At 38.0% G+C, this 24539-nt stretch overlaps 2 protein-coding genes across 7 annotated transcripts; both read left to right on the forward strand.

The window, feature by feature from the left end:
• Nucleotides 1–955: 955 nt before the first annotated feature.
• Nucleotides 956–17526, forward strand: LOC132046176 (uncharacterized). 6 transcript variants are annotated; one of them, XM_059436736.1, is made up of 12 exons: nt 957–1844; nt 8343–8555; nt 8648–8731; nt 10240–10341; nt 12181–12333; nt 12419–12502; nt 13393–13494; nt 13676–13825; nt 13915–13998; nt 15530–15682; nt 15790–15894; nt 17053–17526. In XM_059436736.1, exons 1-12 carry the CDS (start codon nt 1062–1064, stop codon nt 17146–17148), a joined length of 2109 nt encoding a protein of 702 aa, XP_059292719.1. In that variant the 5' UTR covers nt 957–1061; the 3' UTR covers nt 17149–17526. The 6 variants fall into 6 exon arrangements, with proteins under 6 accessions (XP_059292722.1, XP_059292723.1, XP_059292724.1 ...); XM_059436737.1 differs by having other exon boundaries at nt 8412–8555; XM_059436739.1 differs by lacking the exon at nt 13676–13825 and having other exon boundaries at nt 956–1844.
• Nucleotides 17527–19100: 1574 nt separating this feature from the next.
• On the forward strand, nt 19101–24257 carry LOC132046173 (multiprotein-bridging factor 1b). The gene is made up of 4 exons (XM_059436730.1): nt 19101–19233; nt 22955–23038; nt 23702–23784; nt 23915–24257. Exons 1-4 carry the CDS (start codon nt 19101–19103, stop codon nt 24032–24034), a joined length of 420 nt encoding a protein of 139 aa, XP_059292713.1. The 3' UTR covers nt 24035–24257.
• The last annotated feature ends 282 nt before the right edge of the window (nt 24258–24539 follow it).

Below are 24539 nucleotides of genomic sequence, written 5' to 3' on the forward strand. Positions count from 1 at the left end.
TCTACTGGAACTCCATCACTAATCCTTTTCGGATCATCAAGATAGCGATGTCATAGCTCCACATCAACCTCCTATTTAGCTTCTAAATCATTTGCAACAGATTATGAGCCCAATATTTTGGATTGACTTGTTTTAGGTGATTTTAAGCTAAAATCGCTTTAAGTCATTTTGTAGTATTTGGGTAAAGTAAAGAAGTGTTTTTAACCCAAAATGACAAAAATAAGTCAAACGACAAAAGGAATTTCTAACTTATGATTTGTGATTAAAAGTCACTTTAAAATAAGTAAATTCAAACGGGCTCTATGACTGTCAAGATGGAGTTATAATAGTTGCGCGTCTGTGATATCACGGATAGGTGACACCGTGACAAGGAAAAATGACAAAAATAAAGGGTTGGAACTGATGTTTCAAAATGAGTTGTCTTGTGGGAATTGTATTTATGTTCTTCGGTGAGTATCATCGGATGGAAATGACAATGGAGTAATGATGATTTTCAAGTGGTGTTCTGGAGAGTGAAGAGAATCAATTATTATAATAATGAATTATTATAATAATGATTGATCGATGGATGGTGGCTTAAAAAATAAAATCTGCATAATTTCGCTAGGTACATAAACAAATTTGGACCATATTGTATAATTAAGGGCAAATTTAAACCTTTTCCCAACTTTGAAGCTCCCATCGTTGGTGAATAAGTATATATATATGGACCATTTGATAATGATAGGGGTATACTTGACCTCAATTATTAATAAAAGATAAATTAGAACTATTTTATAAAGTTAAAGGTCAAATTTGAACCTAAATTTTTCCCCTTTTTTGCTTAATTAACCACGCTTTGTTCATTTCATTGCTCGTAACCCAAAGCAAGTAGTACTAAATACTTGTCCCTCAATAGTCTACGACACAGCACAAATCCTTTTTTCAGTTGCCACTTTCAAGAACATAATTTTCTTCAACACAATTGATGATTTCACTCCATAACCCTTAAAGTTTCCATCAATTCTCAAACTTTTCAACAATATAATCCCAAAACCTTTTGCCCAAATACTTCAAAAAAAATGTCACGTTTTCCAATGAATCGATATGATGAACAAAGATTAATTCAAGAAGTTCATTACCTCCATTCTTTATGGCATCAAGGTCCCCCTAGACCCCACCCCCACCCCCCTATACCCACCCACCCAACTCCAATTCCTCTACAGCCCTCAAGTTCAACAAAATTCAAGAAAAGGAAAATCAAGAACCCGAAAAAGCTCAATAAGGAAGCTATAATAGATTCAGGTATTGAATGGCCTTGCCCGAAACCTGTCGAATCGCCACCTGTAACAGAATCAGGGTGGGGTAGCTTTAAACCACAACCAATTTTGCAACCTCATTTGCCCACTGATCAAGAATTAGCTAATTTCGCGTCGAACAGGGCCCACCAAGGGGCGTTAAAGGCGGTATCGGATTATTTTGAGTACTTGATCGATGCTGAGGAGGATGACGAGGAGGATGATGATGATGAGGAAAAGGGGGAGAAAAGTTATGGTTTTTTCGCGAAGTTGTTTGAGGAGGATGGTGTGTTGAGGGAGTATTATGAGAAGAATGGGGAGAGTGGTGGGGAATTTAATTGTCTTGTGTGTTGTGGGGCTGGTAAAAAAGGGTGGAAGAAGCGGTTTAAGGATTGCGTTGCGCTTGTTCAGCATTCGATTACTATAGCTAATACGAGGCAGGCGCATAGGGCATATGGTCAGGTCATTTGTAAGATTCTTGGATGGGATTTTAGTAGGCTTCCATCCATTGTTTTAATTGCAGGTTACAAGGCTAGTGAATCTTCTGATAAACCCGCGGAGGGTCAGGTAATTTACTGTTATTCCATTGGGTTTATCAAGGCATAATCGTTGTTGTTAGGGGTCCTTTGGTAGGGTGTATAAGAATAGTACTGAATAGGGTGTATTATTAATGCGGAGATTAGTTATGGTGGCGTTATTTTTTATCGACTATTTGGTTTGCTGTATTAAATAACATGCACTACATAATTTTTAAATAGTACTGATTAGGGTCTATTAGAATGATAATAGTACTGGTATTGTTAATGCCATGTTTTACTATGTATAAGAATAATATTGAATAGGGTGCATAAGTAGTACTGGTATTAGTTGTACCAGACTTAAAATTGATGATGATGATGAGGGATAGGGAGAGTGGTGGGGAATTTAGTTGTCTTGTGTGTTGTGGGGTTGGTAAAAAGGGGTGGAAAAGAGGTTTAAGGATTGCGTGGCGCTTGTTCAGCATTTGATTACTATAGCTAATACGAGGCAGACTCATAGGGCATATGGTCAGGTCATTTGTAAGATTCTTGGATGGGATATTAGTAGGCTTCCATCCATTGTTTTAACTGCAGGTTATAAGGCAAGTGAATCTTCTGATAAACCGGCAGAGGGTCAGGTAATTTAGTGTTATTCCATTGGGTTTATCAAGGCATAATCATTGTTGTTAGGGGTCGTTTGGTAGGGTGTAAAAGAATATTACTGAATAGGGAGTATTATTAATGCTGAGATTAGTTATGCCAGCATTATTTTTTGTCGACTGATTGGTTTGTTCAATTGAATAACCTGCATTGCATAATTTTTAAATAGTACTAATTAGGGTGTATTAGAATGGGGAATAGTATTGGTATTGTTAATGCCATGGTTTCGCGAAGTTGTTTGATGAGGATGGTGCATTGAGGGAGTATTATGAGAAGAATGGGGAGAGTGGTCGGGAATTTAGTTGTCTTGTGTGTTGTGGGGTTGGTAAAAAGGGGTGGAAAAAGAGGTTTAAGGATTGCGTGGCGCTTGTTCAGCATTCGATTACTATAGCTAATACGAGGCAGACACATAGGGCATATGGTCAGGTTCTTTGCAAGATTCTTGGATGGAATATTAGTAAGGCTTCATCCATTGTTTTAACTGCAAGTTATAAGGCTAGTGAATCTTCTGATAAACTGGTAGGGGCTCAGGTAATTAATTGTTATTCGAGATCAAGGCATAATCGTTGTTGTTATAGTTTACATTATGTGTTATAGAGATTAGTGTGGATAGAGAATCTTAAGTTTAGTGAACTGGTAATTTGTCTTTATACGTATTGGAATGAGATGTGCTTTAAAAGAGTGGAACTCATAGAGAATTCATATTGTCCACCCGGGTAGTTTGGGTTAACTGCTTGCATAAGTTACACCAAGGGTGTGGCTTAGATGTCAATGAAGTGGTTTCAGAACCATGAGATCTTAGGTTCAATTCCTGGTGGAGGCAAAAACACTAGGTGATTTCTTTTCATTGAGGGAGTATTATGAGAAGAATTGTGAGAGTGGTGGGGAATTTAGTTGTCTTGTGTGTTGTGGGGTTGGTAAAAAGGGGTGGAAGAAGAGGTTTAAGGATTGTGTGGCGCTTGTTCAGCTTTCAATTACTATAGCTAACACGAGGCAGACGCATAGGGCATATGTTAGGTCATTTGTAAGATTTTTGGATGGGATATTAGTAGGCTTCCGTCTATCGTTTTAACTGCAGGTGATTATAGGCCTAGTGAATCTTCTGATAAACTGGTGAAGGGTCAGGTAATTTTGATTTTATTTCATTGGGTTTATCAAGGTGTAATCTTTCTTTGTTATAGTTTGCATTATGTACGATAGGGATTAGTGTGGATAGAGAATCTTTAGTTTAGAGAATATGTTTTTATATGTATTGGATTGAAACATGGCCCAACAAAGTGGTGTATATAGAGGATTTGTAGTGTCAATCCAGATAGTTTGGGTTAATTGATTGAATGATAGTCATAAGCTTAGTGAATTTTCTGATAAACTAGCGGAGGGTCAGGTAATATACTGTTGTTCCATTGGGTTTATCAAGGTGTAAATGTGTAATCTTTGTTATTATAGTTTGCATTATGTATTTTAGAGATTAGTGTGGATAGAAAGTCTTTAGTTTAGTGAACACCTAACTTGTCTTTATACGTATTGGAATGAAATACGGCCCAACAAAGTGAAATATGTAGAGAATTCATATTCTCGACCCAGTTAGTTTGCCTTAACTGATTGAATAATAGTCATTAACATTTGTCAGTAAAGAATTTATCATTACCTTTTGTCAGTGAAGAATTTATCATCTTTCGAGCCCGGATGTCAAGATGCTGGCAATGTTGAGAAGTTTAGATCACAGAATGAGAGTTCTTTTGTGGTTCTTTTTTTTTTTTTTTTTTGGGGGGGGGGGTGTTGGGGGGTGGGGTGGGTGTTGGTCAGAAGAAGAAAATAGAATTATACTCCCCCTTTTACAAGTTATTTGTCTTAGTTTGACTGGATACAAAGTTTAAGAAATTAAAGGCGACATTTGAATCTTGTGGTTTTAAACATAAGATGTATGTACAACAACATACCTAGTGTAATCCCACAGGTGGAACATAAGATGTATGTAACGTACCAAAATGCCCTTTACATCTTGTGGTTATGTTGGATTAAAAGAATTAGTACTGCATGTACAAAGTGACATTCTTTTTTAACCAGACCAACAAGGAAAGTAAAACATATGAATTGAAACGGAGGGAGTAATATATTTCCTTTATTGTCCCCTTTTACAAGAAAATAAGTTAATATCACCATGGTGAAGTTTCCGTTATGATTAAACCATGAAGTTGTAAGCTCAACTATTCTAGTTTTTATTGATTTGGCCAAGCAGAGTGACATACTGGCGCTGTTCACGTATTGCATTGCCTCATAAATTGAATGTGTGAACATTTTGAATTATCCATTATTAAAGTACCAAGTATCAAACAGGAAATGAGAGAGAATGGAGGAAAGCCCTAGAAAGTACATGAGAGAGTCCTTATAAAAAAAAAAGTACATGAGAACAGCGTTTTCAGAGGTGTTTTCGGGGCGAGTCCCTAGGCGGGGCGTACCAAAAACGCTCCGGGGCGTAAATGAAAGGCGTAGATCCATAGGGTGTACGCCCTAGAATTTGGGGCGTAAGTCGCCGGCGCAAAAGCATAAGCCCCGGGTGTAAAGGCATACGCCCCGGGCGTTAAATTTGATTTTTATTGTTTAGAAGTATTTTTGCTATAAATTATGATTTTTATTTTTAGTATACAACAACAACAACAACAACAAACCCAGTAGAATCCCACAATGTGGGGTCTGGGGAGGGTAGAGTGTACGCAAACGGCACCCCCACCTTGAAAGGTAGGACGGAAACCGAGCGAAACTCTTTCTTTTTTTTGGCCGTGCCGTGTCCGAAAGACCCTCAGCTCAAGAGAGGAAAACAAGACAAAAAGTCAGATAGGGACAAGCATATCAAAAACAATATGAAAACGAGGAATAACAAAAGCGAGAAAGTCATGATAGAACAATCCGGAAAGAAAGGAGCATTAACTACCATAGATAAATAAGATAGTCAAAGTACAAAGGCCCAACAAATATATGCAGAAATCAAATGGCAATAAACGAATGAGCAAAACTACAACTACTAGGGTGAAAGGATAAGCAACCTAGCCTTCTATCCTAATCTGAGTCCTCCACAACCTCCTATCTAAGGTCATGTTCTCGGTAAGCTGAAACTGTGCCATGTCCTGTCTAATCACCTCTCCCCAATACTTCTTCGGCCTCCCTTTACCTTTCCTGAAATCGTCCATAGCCAATATCTCACTCCTCCGCATTGGAGCATCTGTGTCTTTCCTCTTCACATGCCCAAACCATCTCAGTCTCGCTTCCCGCACCTTGTCCTCCACCGATGCCACTCCCACCTTATCCCGGATATTTTCATTCCTAATTCTATCCCTCCTAGCGTGCCCACACATCCATCGCAGCATTCGCATTTCCGCGACTTTCATCTTCTGAAAGTTCTTGACTGGCCAACACTCCGCCCCGTACAATAAAGTCAGTCTAACCACCACTTTGTAGAACTTGCCTTTAAGTTTTGGTGGCACTTTCTTGTCACACAAGACCCTATGCGAGCCTCCATTTCATCTACCCTGCACCAATACGACGTGAAACATCATCGTCGATATCCCCATCTCCCCGTATAATAGACCCAAGATACTTCGAAACTTCCTTTCTTTGAAACGGCTCGGGTACTAAGCCTCGCTTCCTCGGCGACCTCACGTGTACGCCACCGAACCTCGCACTCCAAGTATTCTCGTCTTTGGTCCTACTCAATTTAAATCCTTTAGACTCCAACGTCCGTCTCCGCCCTTCGCCCTTATCGTTAACTCCGCTCGCGAGTCTCGTCAATCGTAGACTCATGTCATCCGCGAACAACATACACCAAGGCACCTCACCTTGTATTTGTCGCGTCAATTCATCCATCACCAAGGCGAAATAAACGGCTAAGAGTCGATCCCCGACGCATCCCATCGTAACGTGTAAGGCCACCCGAGTCTCCTCCTACCGTCCTTACCCCGGTCTTAGCTCCATCATCATGTCTTTTATCGCTCTAATGTACAACATGTGCACACCCTAGCCTCCAAGCATCTTCATAGGACCTCTTCGGCACTTTGTCGTAAGCCTTTTCTAGGTCAACGAAGACTCACGCGCACGTCCCTCTTCCGCTCCCTATATCGCTCCATCAATCTCCTTACAATATGAACGGCTTTTTCGTAGTCGAGCGCCCCAAAGCACGAATCCAAATCCGGTTCTCTCACAAATAGACACACCTCTCCTCACCCTCATCTCCACCGCCCTTTCCCACACTTTCATACAGTGATTCTTAGCACTGATACCTCTATAGTTGTCGTGTTTTGAATGTCGCCTTGTTCTTGTACAAGTGGAATCATGTACTCCACCTCCATTCTTCGGGCATCTTCACCGTCTTGAAAATGACATTAAACAACCCAAACCACTTCAAGTTTACCCACCCCGCCCGCACGCAGTAATCTCGTCAAAGTCCTGGTCGCTTTTCCCCGGCGCATCCTACGAACAACACCCTTAACCTCCTCAACCTTTATACTCCTACAATATCCAAAGTCGCGACGCCTATCAGAGTGCTCCAAATCTCCCAACACTATGTCTCTGTCCCCTTCTTCGTTCAAGAGTTGTGGCGAGAGTACACGCCATCTCCGCCTAACGCGGGCTTCGTACCAACACTTTGCCATCCTCGACCTTGATGCACTTCACTTGATCCAAGTCGCGTGCCCTTCCTCTCTCGCCTTGGCAAGCCTAAACGCCTTCTTATCCCCATCTCTCTCGTCCCTCTGTTCTCCGTAAAGGCGTTCAAAGGCATTGCCGTTTTTGCCGCCGGAAACCGGCCAACTTCGCCTCCTTTCTCGCCGTCTTATACTTTTCCCGTTCATCCGCTTTCTTCATCATCCTGCTATCTACCAACTTCACATATGTCTCCGCTTTCGTCTCCACCTTCCTCGACTCTCCATTCCACCACCAACTTCTATGGCACCCACCACTACGCCTCTTGAGACCCCCCAATACCTCTCTAGTTGCTTTCCCCACGCAATCGGCCGTCCTATCCCACATACTGCTCGCATCCCCCCTACTATCCCACGCTCCCATAGCCATCAACTTCTCCCCCATCTCTAGGGCACTATACAAAGTCAAACTCCCCCACCTAATCCTCGGTCGGTCATCCACAACCCTCTTCTTCTTCTTCCTCCTTATCTCCAAATCCATCACCAATAGCTTATGTTGGGTCGTAAGATTCTCACTCGGAATGACCTTGCAGTCCTTACAGATATAATGATATTTATACTTTATGTTATCTTGTTGTACTGATTTTTCCTAAAATATATAAATAAAAAAAGCAACTCGCATAGGAAATAACACTGCCAGCCTGAAATTGATATGATAGAGATTTCATAGCACTATGTTCCTGAATCAACTTTATCCATTTGTTGTCATTGCTCTTACACTTTTTGCCCTTCTCCTTCTTTGGATATACAAATAAAAGTCGGTGCAAATATTAGTTGAGGTCGGGAAGGACTAATAGATATGGAGATTGATGATGAAGTGAATGAAGATTTCATTTTTTTTTTTGAAACTGGTAACTATAAGTGAATGAAGATTTCATTTTAAAGATTATCCAGGCTATTATCATTTTTTGTGTTTTTACCTATCCCAAATAATAATTATAATAATTGCTTTTATATTATTGGTGTTTATTTTGAATTTATTTGCAGATTTTTAATGAAAACGTTACTTTTGCTTATTTTTAGTAATAAAATTATAAAATTAAAGACACATGAGACATACGCCCCGTATATGTTTCGTAAAATGTAGACAAAAATGGTTATCTGTCGATTCTAGAAAAATCCAGGTCTTTGTATTTACACAAAATTATCATAATCAGAAATAACATTCTGCTTGAACTCGGGTCTCTCTTCAGGTATTAGGCTCCGAACTTCAGACTTCAAGTTTGGCTAATTCGAACGAAGGCTCCAATAAAACATTGCAGGGGAATGAGGATGATGGTGGTAAAGACGGTTTAAGCAATACAACAGATACTGTAAATATTGGCAGTGTTGAATTATCTCAGCAAAAACAATCTTTTAGTAATGAAAACCAACAAGAAAATGGTGGTGGCTCCACAGCGTTAGAGGTTAGTTTTATGCAGCTTCTATATGCTTTGGTTTTTGAAAGTATTGGATGAGATTATGTCTGTGGTGTAGCTGACTTGTATTCTTTCTTTAGCACAACTCCACTATTGAAGCCAGTGTCAGCAATGCTATTCCCGAAACAGCAAAAGAGAACACAAAAAATGCATCCAATTGTCCGGTAAGGCTTTTGGTCTGATATTTTTTATAGAAAGTTGGTCCTGCGAAAATCTACTTCTGGGTTATTTACCTTATGTAGTTTGTGTTTCTGAGATTAATTATATGTGAACTACTACTTCCTTATAAAAAAGAATAAAATTGTGAACTACTCCAGTACCCTACTACTTTGTTTTGAGCATTTCTTCCAGAAACTCCTGTATAAAAAGCAATAGCCATCTGTTTTTGCACTGCCCTGTCACTGACAAAAAATGGCAACTATTCCTGAATATGAAAGGTCTGAATGGACTATGCCTATAACAACCAGAGGGAGAGAAACTCAAAATGTTTTGAATATATTATCAGCACTGAGCAGAAGATTCAGATGAACGGTATTTTGTTTATTTTCAGTATTGGTGTCAAGAAGGTTGCTCAGATGATGTAGTTTCTATTTTTGACACCATAGGTTCCTTGTGATGGGCTGCAAGACTTTTTTGTTCTTTGCCTTATAAATGTTTTTCCTACTCTTGGCACTCCCTTTCTTCTAATGATTTATAATATGTTACCTTTACTTAAAAAAATTATTCTGGCATTGTGTAGTAAAAAATTATATTGTATTGTGAAGTTAGGACAATAGTGTTTTTTGGCTAGCTGGACGTTGTTTGTGGTTTATTTGTGCTTCATTTTGTATATTAGCATCGACGTCCTGTACGCTGATAACTTTACCTTTTTTTTTTTTTTTTTGGAGAATGGTAACAATTAATCTATATATCCACAGGTATAACTACATCCAAATGTGCCTTCCTATTTCCACTAAATTACAACCAGTCAATAGCTGTTAAAATATCTACTGTTTGATCTAACATTTCCTGTTTACACCAAAAATAGTAAATAGCTAAACAATTCATCTTCATTTTCTGCATGCTGCTCTGCTTATCTTCAAACATCACTGATGTCTCTCCTTCCAAACTGTCCACCATATGCTTGCTGGGACATCTTCCATCTCTCCTCCTCCTTTGCTGCATTGCCATCTCTTTTCCAACACTTCATTACTTCTTTTATACTTCCTGATTTCACCCAGTTGATTTTTTTCATCTTGAGAAAGAACTGCCTCAACTGGTCTGTCACTTTTCAATGCAAAAAAAAGATGGTTGACTGTCTCTGCTTGTTCCCCACATAAGTAACATCTAGAGCATAGGTGAAATCCTCTTTTGTTCAGGTTCTCAAAATGAAATATAAAAAAAGGGCAGCCCAGTGCACTAAGCTCCCGCTGTGCGCGGGGTCCGGGGAAGGGCCAGACCACAAGGGTCTATTGTACGCAGGCTGCAACCTTACCCTGCATTTATGCAAGAGGCTGTTTCTATGGCTTGAACCCGTGACTTCCTGGTCACATGGCAGCAACTTTACCAGTTACTCCAAGGCTCCCCTTAAAAAATGAAATATAAAATTAGGGCAAATTGCATTTTGCAAATTTACTTTTAAAGATCTGATTAATGGTCTTGAAGTACTTAAAATATCAATTCTCTCTGTCAGGGCCGTAGTAGATGTGCCAGGAGAAAAACTTATAAAAGGCGATGGTTGAAAGAGATGGCCAAACTTAAGGAGAAGAACATAGTTGCTGAATCAGAAGGACTGGTAAGTAATCAAGGGCACAGATATGCCAACTATTACTGACATACAATGAAACTAAAACTGCTCAATTGATCCTTAAGGGACTATTTTTGAACCTACTACCAAATATAAGGGACAATTTTTGTCATTTTCTCTCAAATCAGCCCCTGAATCAAAATCACCTACTTCAGCAGGACAAAAATTCACATGTGAATCCCTGTTTAGGTACTGTCAACAATGTTCCCTAAATAAATAGCAAGGGTTTGATTGTTCGTAAGCAAAGAAGAATACCTAGAAATGTTCTTCTTGACAGTCCAAAAAATCCCATTTGTAGTATCTAATTGCATTGCCTCCCGTTACAAGTTGCTTTCCATTCAAGCACAATCTTGGCAAAATTCTGAGATGGGCAATTTAAAGGTGGTGTGTAATCTGCAAGAACTGGTGGTTTTCCGTAAGTGAACACAAAATCATGTCGAAGGATTAGATGTGCACAAGGTTTGGTTTTGGGTAATTTTATTGGTTTTGTGACTTCAAAAAATATTGTTGGAGTGGCCTTATTGGGTAAAGATTCTGGCTGAGTGATGAATTGCTATCTAAAGAGAGAAGCGTGGAGGGTTGCTGTGGAGAATAAATTTGTTGGAGTAGCAAGAAATAAAGTAAGAAAATGAAAGAGGCAGCCATTGATGACGAGTTTTGAGAATCATTTTTTTTTTCCGGATAACCGTGGTGTCCGGGCCAGCTTTCGCGCACCTCGGCTAATTTCACGGGATACCTCCCACCTCTCACCTCCCACTAGCAATGTGTACCAGGTAACTCTGTCCACCAAGGCTAGAACAGATGGGAAGAAATCACCTAATGTTTTGTCTCTGCTGGAATTGAACCTGAGACCTCATGGTGCTCAACCCACTTCATTGACCACTAGGCCACACCCTTGGGTGCGGCATCAGCTGGTTAATATACCGTAGATTTAGTACTGTTTGGCCATAGATCTAAATATTATTCACTTTATTTGAAATTGATGAAGTTGGAGTTGTGTTTGGTTATACTTTTTGCAAAGGAGAGAAGAGAGCACCTTATTTAAAATTTATGAATATAAAAAAACAAGTTTGGAGCATTTCTCCAAATTTGGAATCCAGCTCCAAATTGAATTTGGAAATTTTATAACAAAATACTGATTTTAAAACAAAATAAAGAACTATTCCAAAAACGATAAACTCTCTGAACAACAGCTCCTTAGAGTAAAGTATGAAGTATTCTGATAATGAAGTCATTTTATGGGTTGCTTTGTTTACTGCATTGCCTTGTTGATTTAAGGGGTTGAATCCAAAATAACTCAAATAACTCAACTTATTAGATGAAAATGGTCAAATAATGTGACTCAATGGATCAAATACAATCCAAAAACATATAAAATTAATCTTGGAGCTTGAGAGGTATACAAATTTGGAAGAATTTAAACTAATAATTGAAGAAAATTGCATTTTTCATATTTTTTCACCAAGCAAAATAAAAAAGAGGAGAGATTCAACCATGTCTAGACATGTTAAATCAAATGTGTAAACAGTTTAAAATATGAAAACACCAAGAATCAAACAGGAGATTTAGAGAGAACAGGGGAAAGCCATAGCAAGTACATGAGAGAGAACCATAAGGTATTTCGTAAAATGAACAGACAAAAGTATTATTTGTCTTTTCTAGAAAAGTCCAGGACTGTTTGTATTTACACACAAATCATAAACAGAAATAATTTTGGGCCTGTGCACCCCCGGGATTAGTCGGGGCTCAAAGAGACTCGGACACCCGGTGCTTAATAAAAAAAAAACAGAAATAATTTTGTTTTCGGACTCCAATAAAACATTGCAGGGGACTGAGGAAGATGGTGATAAAGACGGTTTGAGTGGTCTAAGCAATACAACTGATACTGTAAATATCGGCAGCGATGAATTATCTCAGCAAAAACAGTCTTTTAGTAATGAAAACAAACAAGAAGATGGTGGTGGCTCCACAGCATTAGAGGTTAGTTTTTGCAGCTTCTATATGCTTGGTCTTTGAAAGTATTTGAGATTATGCTAGTGTTAGCTGACTTTTATTCTTTCTTTAGCACAACTCTCCACTTGAAGCCACTGTCAGCAATAGTATTCCTGAAATAGCTAAAGAGAACACACAGGGTGCATCCAATGGTCCGGTAAGGCTTTTGGTCTGGTATTTTTCGTAGAAAGTCGGTTCCAACGAAAATCTACTTCTGGGTTATTTACCTTATTTAGCTTGTGTTTCTGAGATTAATAATTTGTGAACTACCACTTCCTTATCAAAAAAATAAAGAAAATTGTGAACGACTCCTACCACTTTGTTGTGAGCATCTCTTCCAGAAAATCCTGTATAAAAAGCAATAGCCATCTAGAGGGAGAGAAACTCAAGATGTTTTGAATATATTATCGGCACTGAGCAGAAGATTAAGATGAACTGTATTTTTTTTAATTTCAGTTTTGGTGTAAAGAAGGTTCTCAGATGATGTAGTTTCAATTTTAGATATCATAGGATCATTGTGTCGGGCTACAAGACTTTTTGTTCTATGCCTGTTAATGTTTTTCCTACTCTTGGCACTCCCTTTCTGATAATGATTTATAATATTGTTACCTTTACCCTTATCAAAAAAATAATATTATTGTTGCCTTTGCTTAAAAAAATTATGCTGCCATTGTGTAGTGAAAAACTATATTGCATTGTGAAGCTAGTACAATAGTGTTTTTTGGCTAGCTGGATGTTGTTTCTGGTTTAATTTGCTTTGTTTAGTATATTAGCATCGACGTCCTGTATGCTGGTAACTTTACCTTCATTTATCCAAAATGAAATATAAAATCAGGGCAAATTGCATTTCTCAAAATTTACTCTTAAAGATCTGGAGCTGAGGGTCTTCCGGAAACAGCCTCCCTACCTAAGGTAGGGGTAAGGTCTGCGTACACTCTACCCTCCCCAGACCCCACATTGTGGGACTCACTGGGTATGCTGTTGTTGTACTCTTAAAGATCTGGTTAATTGTCTTCAAGTAACTAAAATGTCAATACTCTCTGTCAGGGCCGTAGTAGAGCTGCCAGGAGAAGAGCTGCTAAAAGGCAATGTCTGCGAGAGACGGCCAAAATTAAGAAGGAGGACACAGTTGCTGGATCAGAAGGACTGGTAAGTAATCAATGGCGCAGATATGCCAACTATTACTGCCATACAATGTAACTAAAACTGCTCAGCTGATACTTAAGGGACTATTTTGAACCTACCACCAAATATAAGGGACCATTTTTGTCATTTTTTCTCAAATCAGCCCCAGAATCAAAATCACATTTTCTCCAATAAAACATTGCAGGGGACTGAAGATGGTGGTAGAGATGGTTTGAGTGGTCTAAGCAATACAACAGATACTGTAAATATTGGCAGTGATGAGTTATCTCAGCAAAAACAGTCTTTTAGTAATGAAAACCAACCAGAAAATAATGGGGGCTCCACAGCATTAGGGGTTAGTTTTATGCAGTTTCTATATGCTTGGTCTTTGAAAGTATTTGATGAGATTATGTAAGTGTTAGCTGACTTGTATTCTTTCTTTAGCATAACTGCCCAATTGAAGCCAGTGTCAACACTGATATTTCTGAAACAGCAAAAGAGAACACAGAGGGTGCATCCACTTGTCCGGTAAGGCTTTTGGTCTGGTATGTATTTTTCGTAGAAAGTTGGTTCCATGAAAATCTACTTTTAAGAAAAGCTTGGGGAAAGCGAAAGGTAATACTGTCATATGACCCGTTGATTAGTGTAATCAATTAACTGTCTTAAGGGGTGTGCCACACCCCAAAAATTCACTTATTTTGGACCGGAGGGAGTAATAATTTGTGAACTATCACTATGTTGTGAGCATCTCTTCCATGAAACTCCTGTATAATATTTTAATTAAAATGTAATTAACTACTTATATTTTAAAAGTTAAATATAAGTTAGATTTATGGATTAATAGCTCGTCACAAATAGGAGTTTGTCCTAGACAATATTGTGAAGGAAGGTTACCCGTGGCGCGTGGGTATGGTTGTGAGAAAGGCGGTAGGTTCTCCGACCTGCTTAGCTGTCCAAAAATCTATTGCTGTCCACAAATCCCCCTGCTGAAGAATTGGCCGGTTTTGTCGTGAACCTGGCCCAGGCTCTGAAGGCTGTATCTTTTTGTTTTTGATAAGGTAAACATTAGGCTTTGAGGTCTGTATCTGAATATTTGAGTACTCAAATAATGCTGAGGATGATGATGGTACTGAAAATGATGATGATGATGTCACGGAGGTGGAACAGGGGGGGTCAAGATTATAACTTTTTTGTGAAATCGTTTGCGGTGGATGCTGCGTTGGGATAGAACTATGATAAGAACCGTGATAGTGGGGAATTTAGTTGGCTTGGGTAAGAAAAGGATGGAAGAAGAGGTTTAAGATTTTGTTTTGCAGCTCTTGTTCTGCATTCAATTGCTATAGCCAACTGAACAAAGGCGGGCACATAGGGCTTATGGTCAGGTCGTTTGTGAAATTCTTGGACAGGACGTTAATGGGCTTCTATCCATTGTGTTGTCTGCAGGCGATAATTAGTGAATCTTCTGATAAACCGTGAAGGCTCATGTTATTTGCTGATCTTCCATTGGGTTTAATTGGACATAGTCCCCACTCCCCAATCCTCACCCCCCACCCATTAGGATTGAACACAACTGCTGTCATAGTTCCATTAGGTCTTGCAGGGGTAAGTGGGAGTAGAGAAGATTTAGTTTAAAGAACCCCTAATTTGTCTTTATACTAATTGGAATGAAAAATATCCCCAATAGAATGGAAAATATAGACAATTCATATTGTCGACCTCGACCCAAGTAGTTTGGGTTGAGGGGAGGTTGATTAATTGATTCAATGGTAGTCATCACCAAATTGACAGTGGGGAATCCATTTGGGAAGCGGGGGGAGAGGGAGAGGGTGGCTAGAACAAGGAAATAGATTTATGACAAATTTCTTTTATTGTCCCCTTTTACATTAACAAGTTAACATTAGCGTGGTCAAGTTTCCAACATGATTGACGATGAAGGTATAAGCTCAAAACTGTTATTAGTTCGCACTGATTCGGCGAAGCGAAGTGGAACACTGGCTGTTCAAGTTATTATATTTAGTGCCATATAAATTGAATCTGTAAACCTTTTGAAATATTGCAGGGGAATGAGGGTGATGGTGGTAAGAACAGTTTGAGTGGTCAAAGCAATACCATAGATAATGTAAATATTGGCAGCAATGAAGTATCTCAGCAAAAAGAGTCTTCCGGTAATGAAAACCAGCAAGATAATGGCGGTGGCTCCACAGTGTTAGAGGTTAGTTCTATGCAAGCTTCTATATGCTTGGTTAGATCCCTTATAAATTTGACATTATTGGAGGAGATTATGTTGTGGTAGCTGACTTGGTATTATTCTGTCATCAGCACAATTCCACGAGTGAAGTCAATGCAAATAGAAATTGGGAAGATGTTAGCAATGATATACCGGAAACAGCAAAAGAGAATGCAGAGGGTGCATCCAATTGTCCAGTAAGGCTTTTGGTCTAGCATTTCTTCATAGAAAGTTTGTTCCGTTTAAATCTGCTTGTGGGTTGTTGCCTTATTATGTTGCGTTTCTGGGATGATAATTTCTGAACTACCACTTCTCACGTATGTCTTGCAGAAACTCAGTGTATCCATCTTCTAATATTTGATAAACATGTACTTAACTAATAATAAAAATTTCTAAATGTAAGTTAGATCTATAGATCAGAGACACTAATCACAAAATGCAGTCATCCTAGACAAAATTGTGGAGGTAGGTGACCGGCGAGTATGGCTGAAAGAGAGGGTTGGTCCTCCATCCTGGTTAGCAGTCCAGCCGGATAGACCTTTCTGAATATAAGTTAGATCTTTAGATGATAGATAGCTCTTCAATAGGGGTTTATCCTAGTGAACAATTAAAAACATCTAAATATACCCCTGAATAATTAAAAAGGTCCAAATATACCCATGACCAATTAAAAAGGTGCAAATATGTCTTATGTGGCTTCCACCGTTAGTGAGTGGGGCATATTAGACCTTTTTAATTGTTCGGGGGTATATTTGAGACAAAAGATAACGTTAGGGGCATTTGTGACCCAATAGGTTAACGAAGGGAAAATATGAGACAAATCATGAACGTTCCAGGCATTTTGATTATGATGCATATTTCATAGAGTTAACTTGTCCCTACCTCTTTTACCTCTTTTTTGATGACAAGGGAACCCGTAGCCGCTACCCTTCGGGTGCGCACTGGGCAAACCCCGCTCCCGTGCAATAGCCCGCAAACCACACAGGAGAGATAACCCGCACTAGGCAAGCCCCGTGCGACGAGCTCGACCTAGAAGATAAATCCCCTACTGTTGTAGGCAGGGGGTTTCGAACCTGAGACCTCCATTATGGAAGTCCCATGCTCAACCAATTGAGCCACCCTTGCGGGTAACTTGTCCCTACTTATATAGGTGAGAATGGAGAATTTGTCTCCGTTGCCAAAGAGAAGTGCTTCTCTGCACGGAGTTCTCACTTTGTGGGTTTAACAATTTCCCAGAGAATCACTTGTATCATAATTTAGCTACTAGTTCCTTCTTATTCTGTTAGACTTACAACAATTTCTATGTTCGATTTCGTTACTGTTGATCTGAAAAATGGATAATATTTGTCATCCAGGAACCGTCGCCAGATATGATTGTTGCAAATGAAGAAAACGATCGTCAGAAGCATGAAGTCTTGACAGAGACAATAATCGTTAGTGACAAAAGTTGAACGTTGATGGCTGTGTTATTTAAGAACTATGACAATGCATGGTGAAATGGTTTATGCTATCGAGGATATCTTGTTCCAGGAGATCATCTCTTTCATGATAAAGATGATTGTTAGATGAATTAGGAAAAAAGTTTAGATTAATGAGCTAGGTTAGGCGAACCAGTTTATCTATGAAGACATTACTGTTAATCTGATGATACCTTGGTTATTTCTCTTTCTTGTGGAAGTAAAAATTAAGAAGAATACTCATCAGTGGCTATACTGTGTTTAGGAACTTTCTGTACTTGGGAGGCCCTATGCTTTAGTGGTTCTCTCTTCCCCGATGTTCAAATGGTAGCACTATTATAATGGATGAATCAATCAATTACCCTTTACAACAACTATAACAATAACTACGCCTCAGTTCCATGCAAGTTGACCGTCTTGATCGCTTATTTTCCTTTGTATTCGAGTTCATTTTGTTTTAATACTAAATATATGTACTCCTTTTTCATTTAGCGGGAGATGCAATAGCAAAGGAGTATGAAAAGAGCTGTCTCCATGCGTGCTAGAAGATCTAGGTTGGATGACCAATGTTTTGAAGTTCAATAAAACCATATCCACCAAAGGTCGCTGCTACTACTAGCTAACACCACCAGGGGCTAATTTAGGCATAAAAAATGGGTCACGTGAACACATGGTCACCCGATTAAACTCGGTATATTATGTATATAATTCTTAAAATATATCTAATATTAATTGAAAGAACACATGGTCAAACTAGACTGATTGGAGCACTGGTTAAGCGCTAGGTTTAATCCCTTAAAGTCGTGGGATCGAATCCAACTAAATGCACTTCCTTTTATTTAGTTAAAATGGTGAATCCATCCTCTTAAAATTCTGAATTCTCCTCTGAACACCACCAATCCCCTCGATCATCAACCACTAGCATGAACTACCCTCGATCACTAGTCACCATTGCCAACTACCTGTACTATTTTCACAATCACCACCAATCACTTGATTAAAAAGAAAAAAGACGGAGGGAATAAATATTTTTTTGGATATAGTGTCGCTATTAATTTATGAGATTTGTATTCCTCAGGTTTTAAATAAAGAAATTTTATTTCTTCTACTAGTAAAGTTGTCTTGACATAATTTCCTCTATGATTTGATTTATATAAATGGTTGGTGTCACGTGAAAGTACTAGGTCGAGTCGCAACCCAAAAATGACCCTCCTATATTATATACGGAAAAGGCTCAAATATGCCATCCAACTATCAAAAATGGCTCATTTATACCACTAGTCTATAGTTTGGTTCATTTATGCCATCGAACTATAGTAAATGGTTCATTTATGCCATCGAACTATAGGAAATGACTCATTTATGTCACTTATCAATAGTTTGACTCATTTATACCATCGCCTATTACCAAAATGACTCATCCATGCCCTTTTTCATTAACGCCAGTTTTACAATACCAGATATGACACGTGATCTCCAATTAGAAGCCTATGTTGTTTAATTAAACCAGTCCAATTTTAAATAACAAATTAATAAAAAATCCGATCCATACACCTTACCCACCCACAACCATAATCTAGTTGGAGGTTACGTGTCATGTACATGTATTGTAAAACCGCTTTAATGAAATATGGCATGACGAGTCATTTGGTAAAGGTTGATGACATAAATGAAAGTCAAACTATCACGATGAGTGGTGATAAATAAATGCGCATTTCTATAGTTCGATTAAGATAAACGAAACACTTCCTATAGTTTGATGATAAATGAGCCATTTTTTATAGTTCGACGATAAATGAAATCAAACTATCGACTTGTGACATAAATAAGATAGTTGGATGAGATATTTGAACATCTTTCGTATTATATAACTAGGAGACACAACTTTTCTCCAACAGTAGTCGCCAAAAATCCTAAAAATAGATATTTTGAACATCAACTAAAGGATGAGTGGAATATCACAAGACTGGGAACCCGTAGTTATCCGTAAGAAAGCGCCTACTTCCGCCGCTCGTAAAGACGAAAAAGCCGTTAACGCTGCCCGTCGCTCCGGCGCCGAGATCGAAACCCTTAAAAAATGTAATCTTATCTTATCCGTATAGAATTTTCCTCTCATATAGTACAACTTTTTGTGAAATATTGTTTGTTGAGCTGTTTTTGTTATATATAGGATTTAGAGATGAGATAATGGTTAAAAACACACTTCAAGTATTTTTTTTTTTTTAGTTTTCTATCTGAACTATCAGTGTGTGCGTTTTCTACCTGAACTGTCACCAACTAGAGCCCGTTTGGATTGGCTTATAAGTTGCTTATAAGCTGTTTTAACTTTTCAGTGTTTATGTTTAGTATTACATTAAAGTCATTTTGTGCTTAAAATAAGCTAAAAAAATAATTAGTCGTTTGTTTACCTTATCTAAAGCTTATAAGTTGCAAATAGCTTATAAGCTAAAAAAAATAAGTTGGGCTACCCTGCAGCTTATAAGCTGCTTAAAATAGGCCCATCCAAACAGGCTCCTAGTTACCAAAACACACCTCATCAGAATTTCTTATTTACCTACAACTATAGAAAAAGTGAACAACTGATAGTTGAGGTGTGTTTTGATAACTAACTAGTGATAGTTTAGGTAGGAAGCTAACACACCTGATAGTTTAGATAGAGAAAAAATAAAAAATAAAAAAGTACTTTGAACAACTGATAGTTGAGATTGTGGTGTAGTAGTTGTGTTTTGATAACTAGCTGAGTGATAGTTTAGGTAGGAAGCTAACACACCTGATAGTTTAGATAGAAAAAGAAAAAAATAAAAAAATAATTGAGGTGGGCTTTTAACCATTATCTCTTTAGGGAAGTGATACGGAGAATTCACCTCAACTAGTTTGAGATTGTGGTGTAGTAGTTGTAGTAGTAGTTAGCTGTGTTCACCTCACCATCTCATATAGAACTTGTTGTAAAACAATGTTTGAGTTGTTTTTGTATATTAGGTTTGTGACCTTAGTTTTTCAATGGAAAAATCACTTTGATCATACCTGGTTAAAAAATGTATCTTATCTTATCCTTCCATATCTCTCTAAACACTATCCTCTCATATTAGGAATCCCTAGCTCCTATTTCTATTGCTTGTGTCTCTCTCTCTCTCTTGTATTTTCAAAAAGGATAAGGGAAATTTCTTTATAGCTTCCCTAACTAGTTCGAAATTGTGGCTTAGATGTAGATGTTGTTGTTAGCCTGTGTTCACCTTACACCTTTACCTCTTTTTAATGAGATAATGGTCAAAAATACGTCTGAAAGTATGGCATTTTGTTTGCTTTTCCTACCTGAACTACCCCCAACTAGTTATCAAAACACACATCACAGCTGACTAGACCAGTGTTTGAATACAATCACCAAAGGGCGCGTGACATGTTAATTTGCCCATAAATTTTCATCCACATGGAAGCTGACTCATTAATTTTGAGGTGTGTATTTGACCATTATCTCTTAATTTTTTTGTTTTTTGAAATCCAATTAATTATCAGCGTGGACTGCCATTTGGCACCATTTTTAAACAAACAAAAAAAAGAGTGCACACCACGCACCATTAGATACTAGTCAATGTGTGTTTTGAAAAATAATTGGTGATAGTAACGCAAATACCTTATAGTTCAGGTAGGAAATTCGCAAAAAAAGGATACTTCAAGGGTGTTTTTGACCATTATCTCCTTTTTAATTTGTATATAATGGAGTGGATATAGAGAATTCGTACAACTACCTCTAGGAGTCTGGGATTGGGGCATAGTTGTAGTTGTAGTCATTCGTCTGGTTCATCGTTTGCTCAATTACTTGTTTTAATTTCTAGCTCTTAGACATGGAGGATTCATATAGCCGACTTCAACTAGTTTGGGATTGAGGCGTAAATGTAGTTATTGTTTGTCTGGATGTAGCTATTTCTTACGATTTTTTTACTGTGATTTGTCTGCCTGTATAATCTGTGCGCTTGTGTGTATGTTGCTTCTCTTCCAGCTAGATTCATCCTTCGTGTCTGTTAGATTATCAGCTAATTTCTATTTGTCAATTTATATATGATCTTCTTGTTTGAGATTTTGGTATACTAGTTGCTCTTGTTAGCCTATGTTCATCTTATCATCTCTAGCTTTTTTTTGGCCTTCCTTTCTTTCTTGATAATCTATGTAAAGTGGAATGGATATAGAGAGTTTATGTAGCTACCTCCGCAAGTTCGTGATTGAGGCATAGTTGTAGTTGTGGTCATTAGTCTGTTTCATCATTTGCTTAATTGCTTGTTTTGCATCTCTAGCTCCTACTTTGTGTTTCTTGATTTTCTCTCCTTTTTTTCTGATAGACATGGAGGATTCATATACCCGACTTCGACTAGTTTGGGATTGAGGCGAAATTGTAGTTGTTGTTAGATGCTGTTCAGCTATTGCTGCAATTTTGTTACTTTATCTGTGCACCTGTGTGTATGCTACTTCCCTTTATGTTTATAACGGGATGGAGACGGAGAAGTTATGTAGCTATCTCAGCGTGTTTGGGATTGAGGCATAGTTGTAGTTGTAGTCATTAGGCCGTTTCATTGTTTGCTCAATTAGTTGTTTTCAGCTCTAGGTCCTATATTGTATTGCTTGATCTTCTCTGCTCTCTCTTTTTTTGTTTTTTTGCTTTTTTGGTGACAGTATGTGCATAACATAATGGACATGGAGGATTCATATACCCGACTTCGATTAGTTTGGATTGAGTCGAAACTGGAGTTGCTGCTTAGCTATTGCTTGCAATCTATGTTGCTCGGACTCTCCAAAAATGCTGCTGCACCCGAATCGGATCTTCCAAAAATACACTACTTTTGGAGGATCCGACACGCACCCGACCACATTTTTGAAGAGTCCAAGCAACATAGCTAGCAATTTTGTTACTTTAATTTGTCTACTTGTATAATTTGTGTGCTTTGAATGAATGCTACTTCTCTTTCAGCTAGGATTCATCCTTCGTATCTGTTAGATTATCAGCTAATTTCCATATGTCAGTTTTCTGTGATCAATTTTTTGTATGTGCTTATGATTTCTAATGGACCTAAATCTATTTAATAAATATGTTCAATTATGCTAATCATGGCTGTACTTTAGAATTATTGCTTGGCTGTAGGTGTTTTTTATGCGTAACGGGGTCGATTTTTTTGAATTCAGTCTGTCATACTACCTTTGCAAATGCAAATACTGAACATGCAAGTTTGCTGCTTAAGTGTATGTTGATTGATCTTGTATCATTATCCTGGTGTGCTGGTAGAGTAATTTCTATATTCCTGCAGTTTATTGTTTGACCAATATTTGCTAAGCACCGGCAAAGGAGAAACCAGGGGAAATTAGAAAATAGTACTTAATATCTTAAATTCCTCTCAAATTATACTGAAGCTGGATAACTTGTAATTTTGAATTTGTCCTTCTCTCTTCGTCAGTTCATGTTGTTTCTTATTAGTAGAGTTATAAAACCAGAATTTCACCTATTAAAATTTTTGTTTTATTTGGCCTAGTTTCATGTATATTCTGAGATTGGCGACTTGCTAAAGGATAAAACCTTCATTGTTAGTAAGGGAACTTCTGTAAACATGGGTTCATTCAAGTGAACATAATTAACTGTTTGGAGTGTTCTCTTTCTGGCTTAGTTCTTTTTTCTGCCACGTTCTCTTTATCTGTTGAAGTATTCAGATGCTTTGTGGCTTATACTGCTGCCATGTCACCTGTTCTTACTTTTGTAAGCTCATGTAATTTGCTTGTAGTAATAAGCTGTTCTGATGATACCTATCATCTAATGCAGCTAATGCAGGATCAAACAAGGCTGCCTCTAGTAGTACATCTCTGAACACCAGGAAACTTGATGAAGATACTGAGAATTTGTCTCGTAAGTTTGAGCTACACCTTTTACAACATATTAGAGAAACTGCTAGGGGACAATTACCTTGCTTAATCTCTGTTATGTCTGTGAGTAGAAGTCATAGTTACGCCTTGATTGACATTCATTTTTTTACTTTATGCTGCCTACTTCATATGCTGGATGGGTATGCATTATCTTCCTTTTGAAATACTTAAGGACCATACATTTCCCAAAACACGTGTACTTCTTGTGCATTTGTATTTTCAATGGTGTTTATGGTCTTAAGTCAGTCATAATGCATTCTTTCTTTTGACATGATCAAGTTTAAATTGACATCCATTTGGTCGTTCTCTCTGCATCAATTACACTTAAGAAACAGGATGATTTCACAATCTATAAACTAGAAAGAAAAAAAAAAAATTAATTCACTAGTCGTCTCTATAAAGTTTCTCCTGGGCGTGGTGTTTCTCAGTGTCTTTGTTTCCCCTGTTCTGTTTTTTATTTCCCTTGTTTTCTTAACTCTATTCTTTCTTTCTTTTGTTTCCCTAATCATTGTCTTGATAATTTATTACCTAAGATGTTTGAGCAATTCCGCTTTGTTCTAGTGTTATTTTGCGCTTATTTTGTCCGTATGTCACAATATCATTCTCCTTTGAAAGCGCCCTGTGTTACTTTGATTTACTTTTTCAGATGAAAAGGTACCAACTGAACTGAAGAAAGCTATCATGCAAGCACGACAAGACAAGAAGCTAACTCAGGCTCAACTTGCTCAAGTATATACCTCTTCCTCTCACTTTGCACTACCCCACACCCAAGTGAGAAAGAGAAATGTTATTACACAGACAGAGAAGATGGTTAACTTGTAACGAAGTAAATCTGATAAGGCCCTTTGTTGTTTTGCAGTTGATAAATGAGAAGCCACAAATCATCCAAGAATACGAGTCCGGAAAGGCAATTCCAAACCAGCAGATTATCTCTAAACTGGAGAGAGCTCTTGGTGCAAAGCTTCGTGGAAAGAAATAAAATCTTGTGGCACAAGTGAGACTTATGGGTTCTCATTGTGTGTTTGAATCCAAAACATGGACATGTACATGAAGTTCTCCTTAAAACAGTGTGGTCCTTATCGTTTATGCCTGGATTCATGAATATGGTTTTCTTCGTTGAATTAGCTTTTGCTTCTGTGGAAATTTTGAAGTTTCTCTTGTACGGATTTTTTCCCTGCTTATATTTGTACTGCTTTTCATAACATTGCTCTATCATTTTCCCATCAGCAAGTGTAATTTCTAAACCAAGGAACTTAGTTATAGGTGTTATGTGAACTTAATGCAGTATATCTGTGTAACAATGAGTTAACGTGCGAGGAATAAGTCGTGATCTCCTCTTAGTTGACAATTTGATCAATTCTTTTCTTATATCTTCTGCGCTTTTTGTGTCCTTCCTCTAGAGTGTCTAATTCTTTTTAATTCAGTTGATCAAATTGAGTACATCTACTCGTTATTGGTTCTCATATTCATAGATCTCTTAGTAT

Source organism: Lycium ferocissimum, unplaced genomic scaffold, assembly GCF_029784015.1.
Source record: "Lycium ferocissimum isolate CSIRO_LF1 unplaced genomic scaffold, AGI_CSIRO_Lferr_CH_V1 ctg97, whole genome shotgun sequence".
Lineage (NCBI taxonomy): Eukaryota > Viridiplantae > Streptophyta > Magnoliopsida > Solanales > Solanaceae > Lycium > Lycium ferocissimum.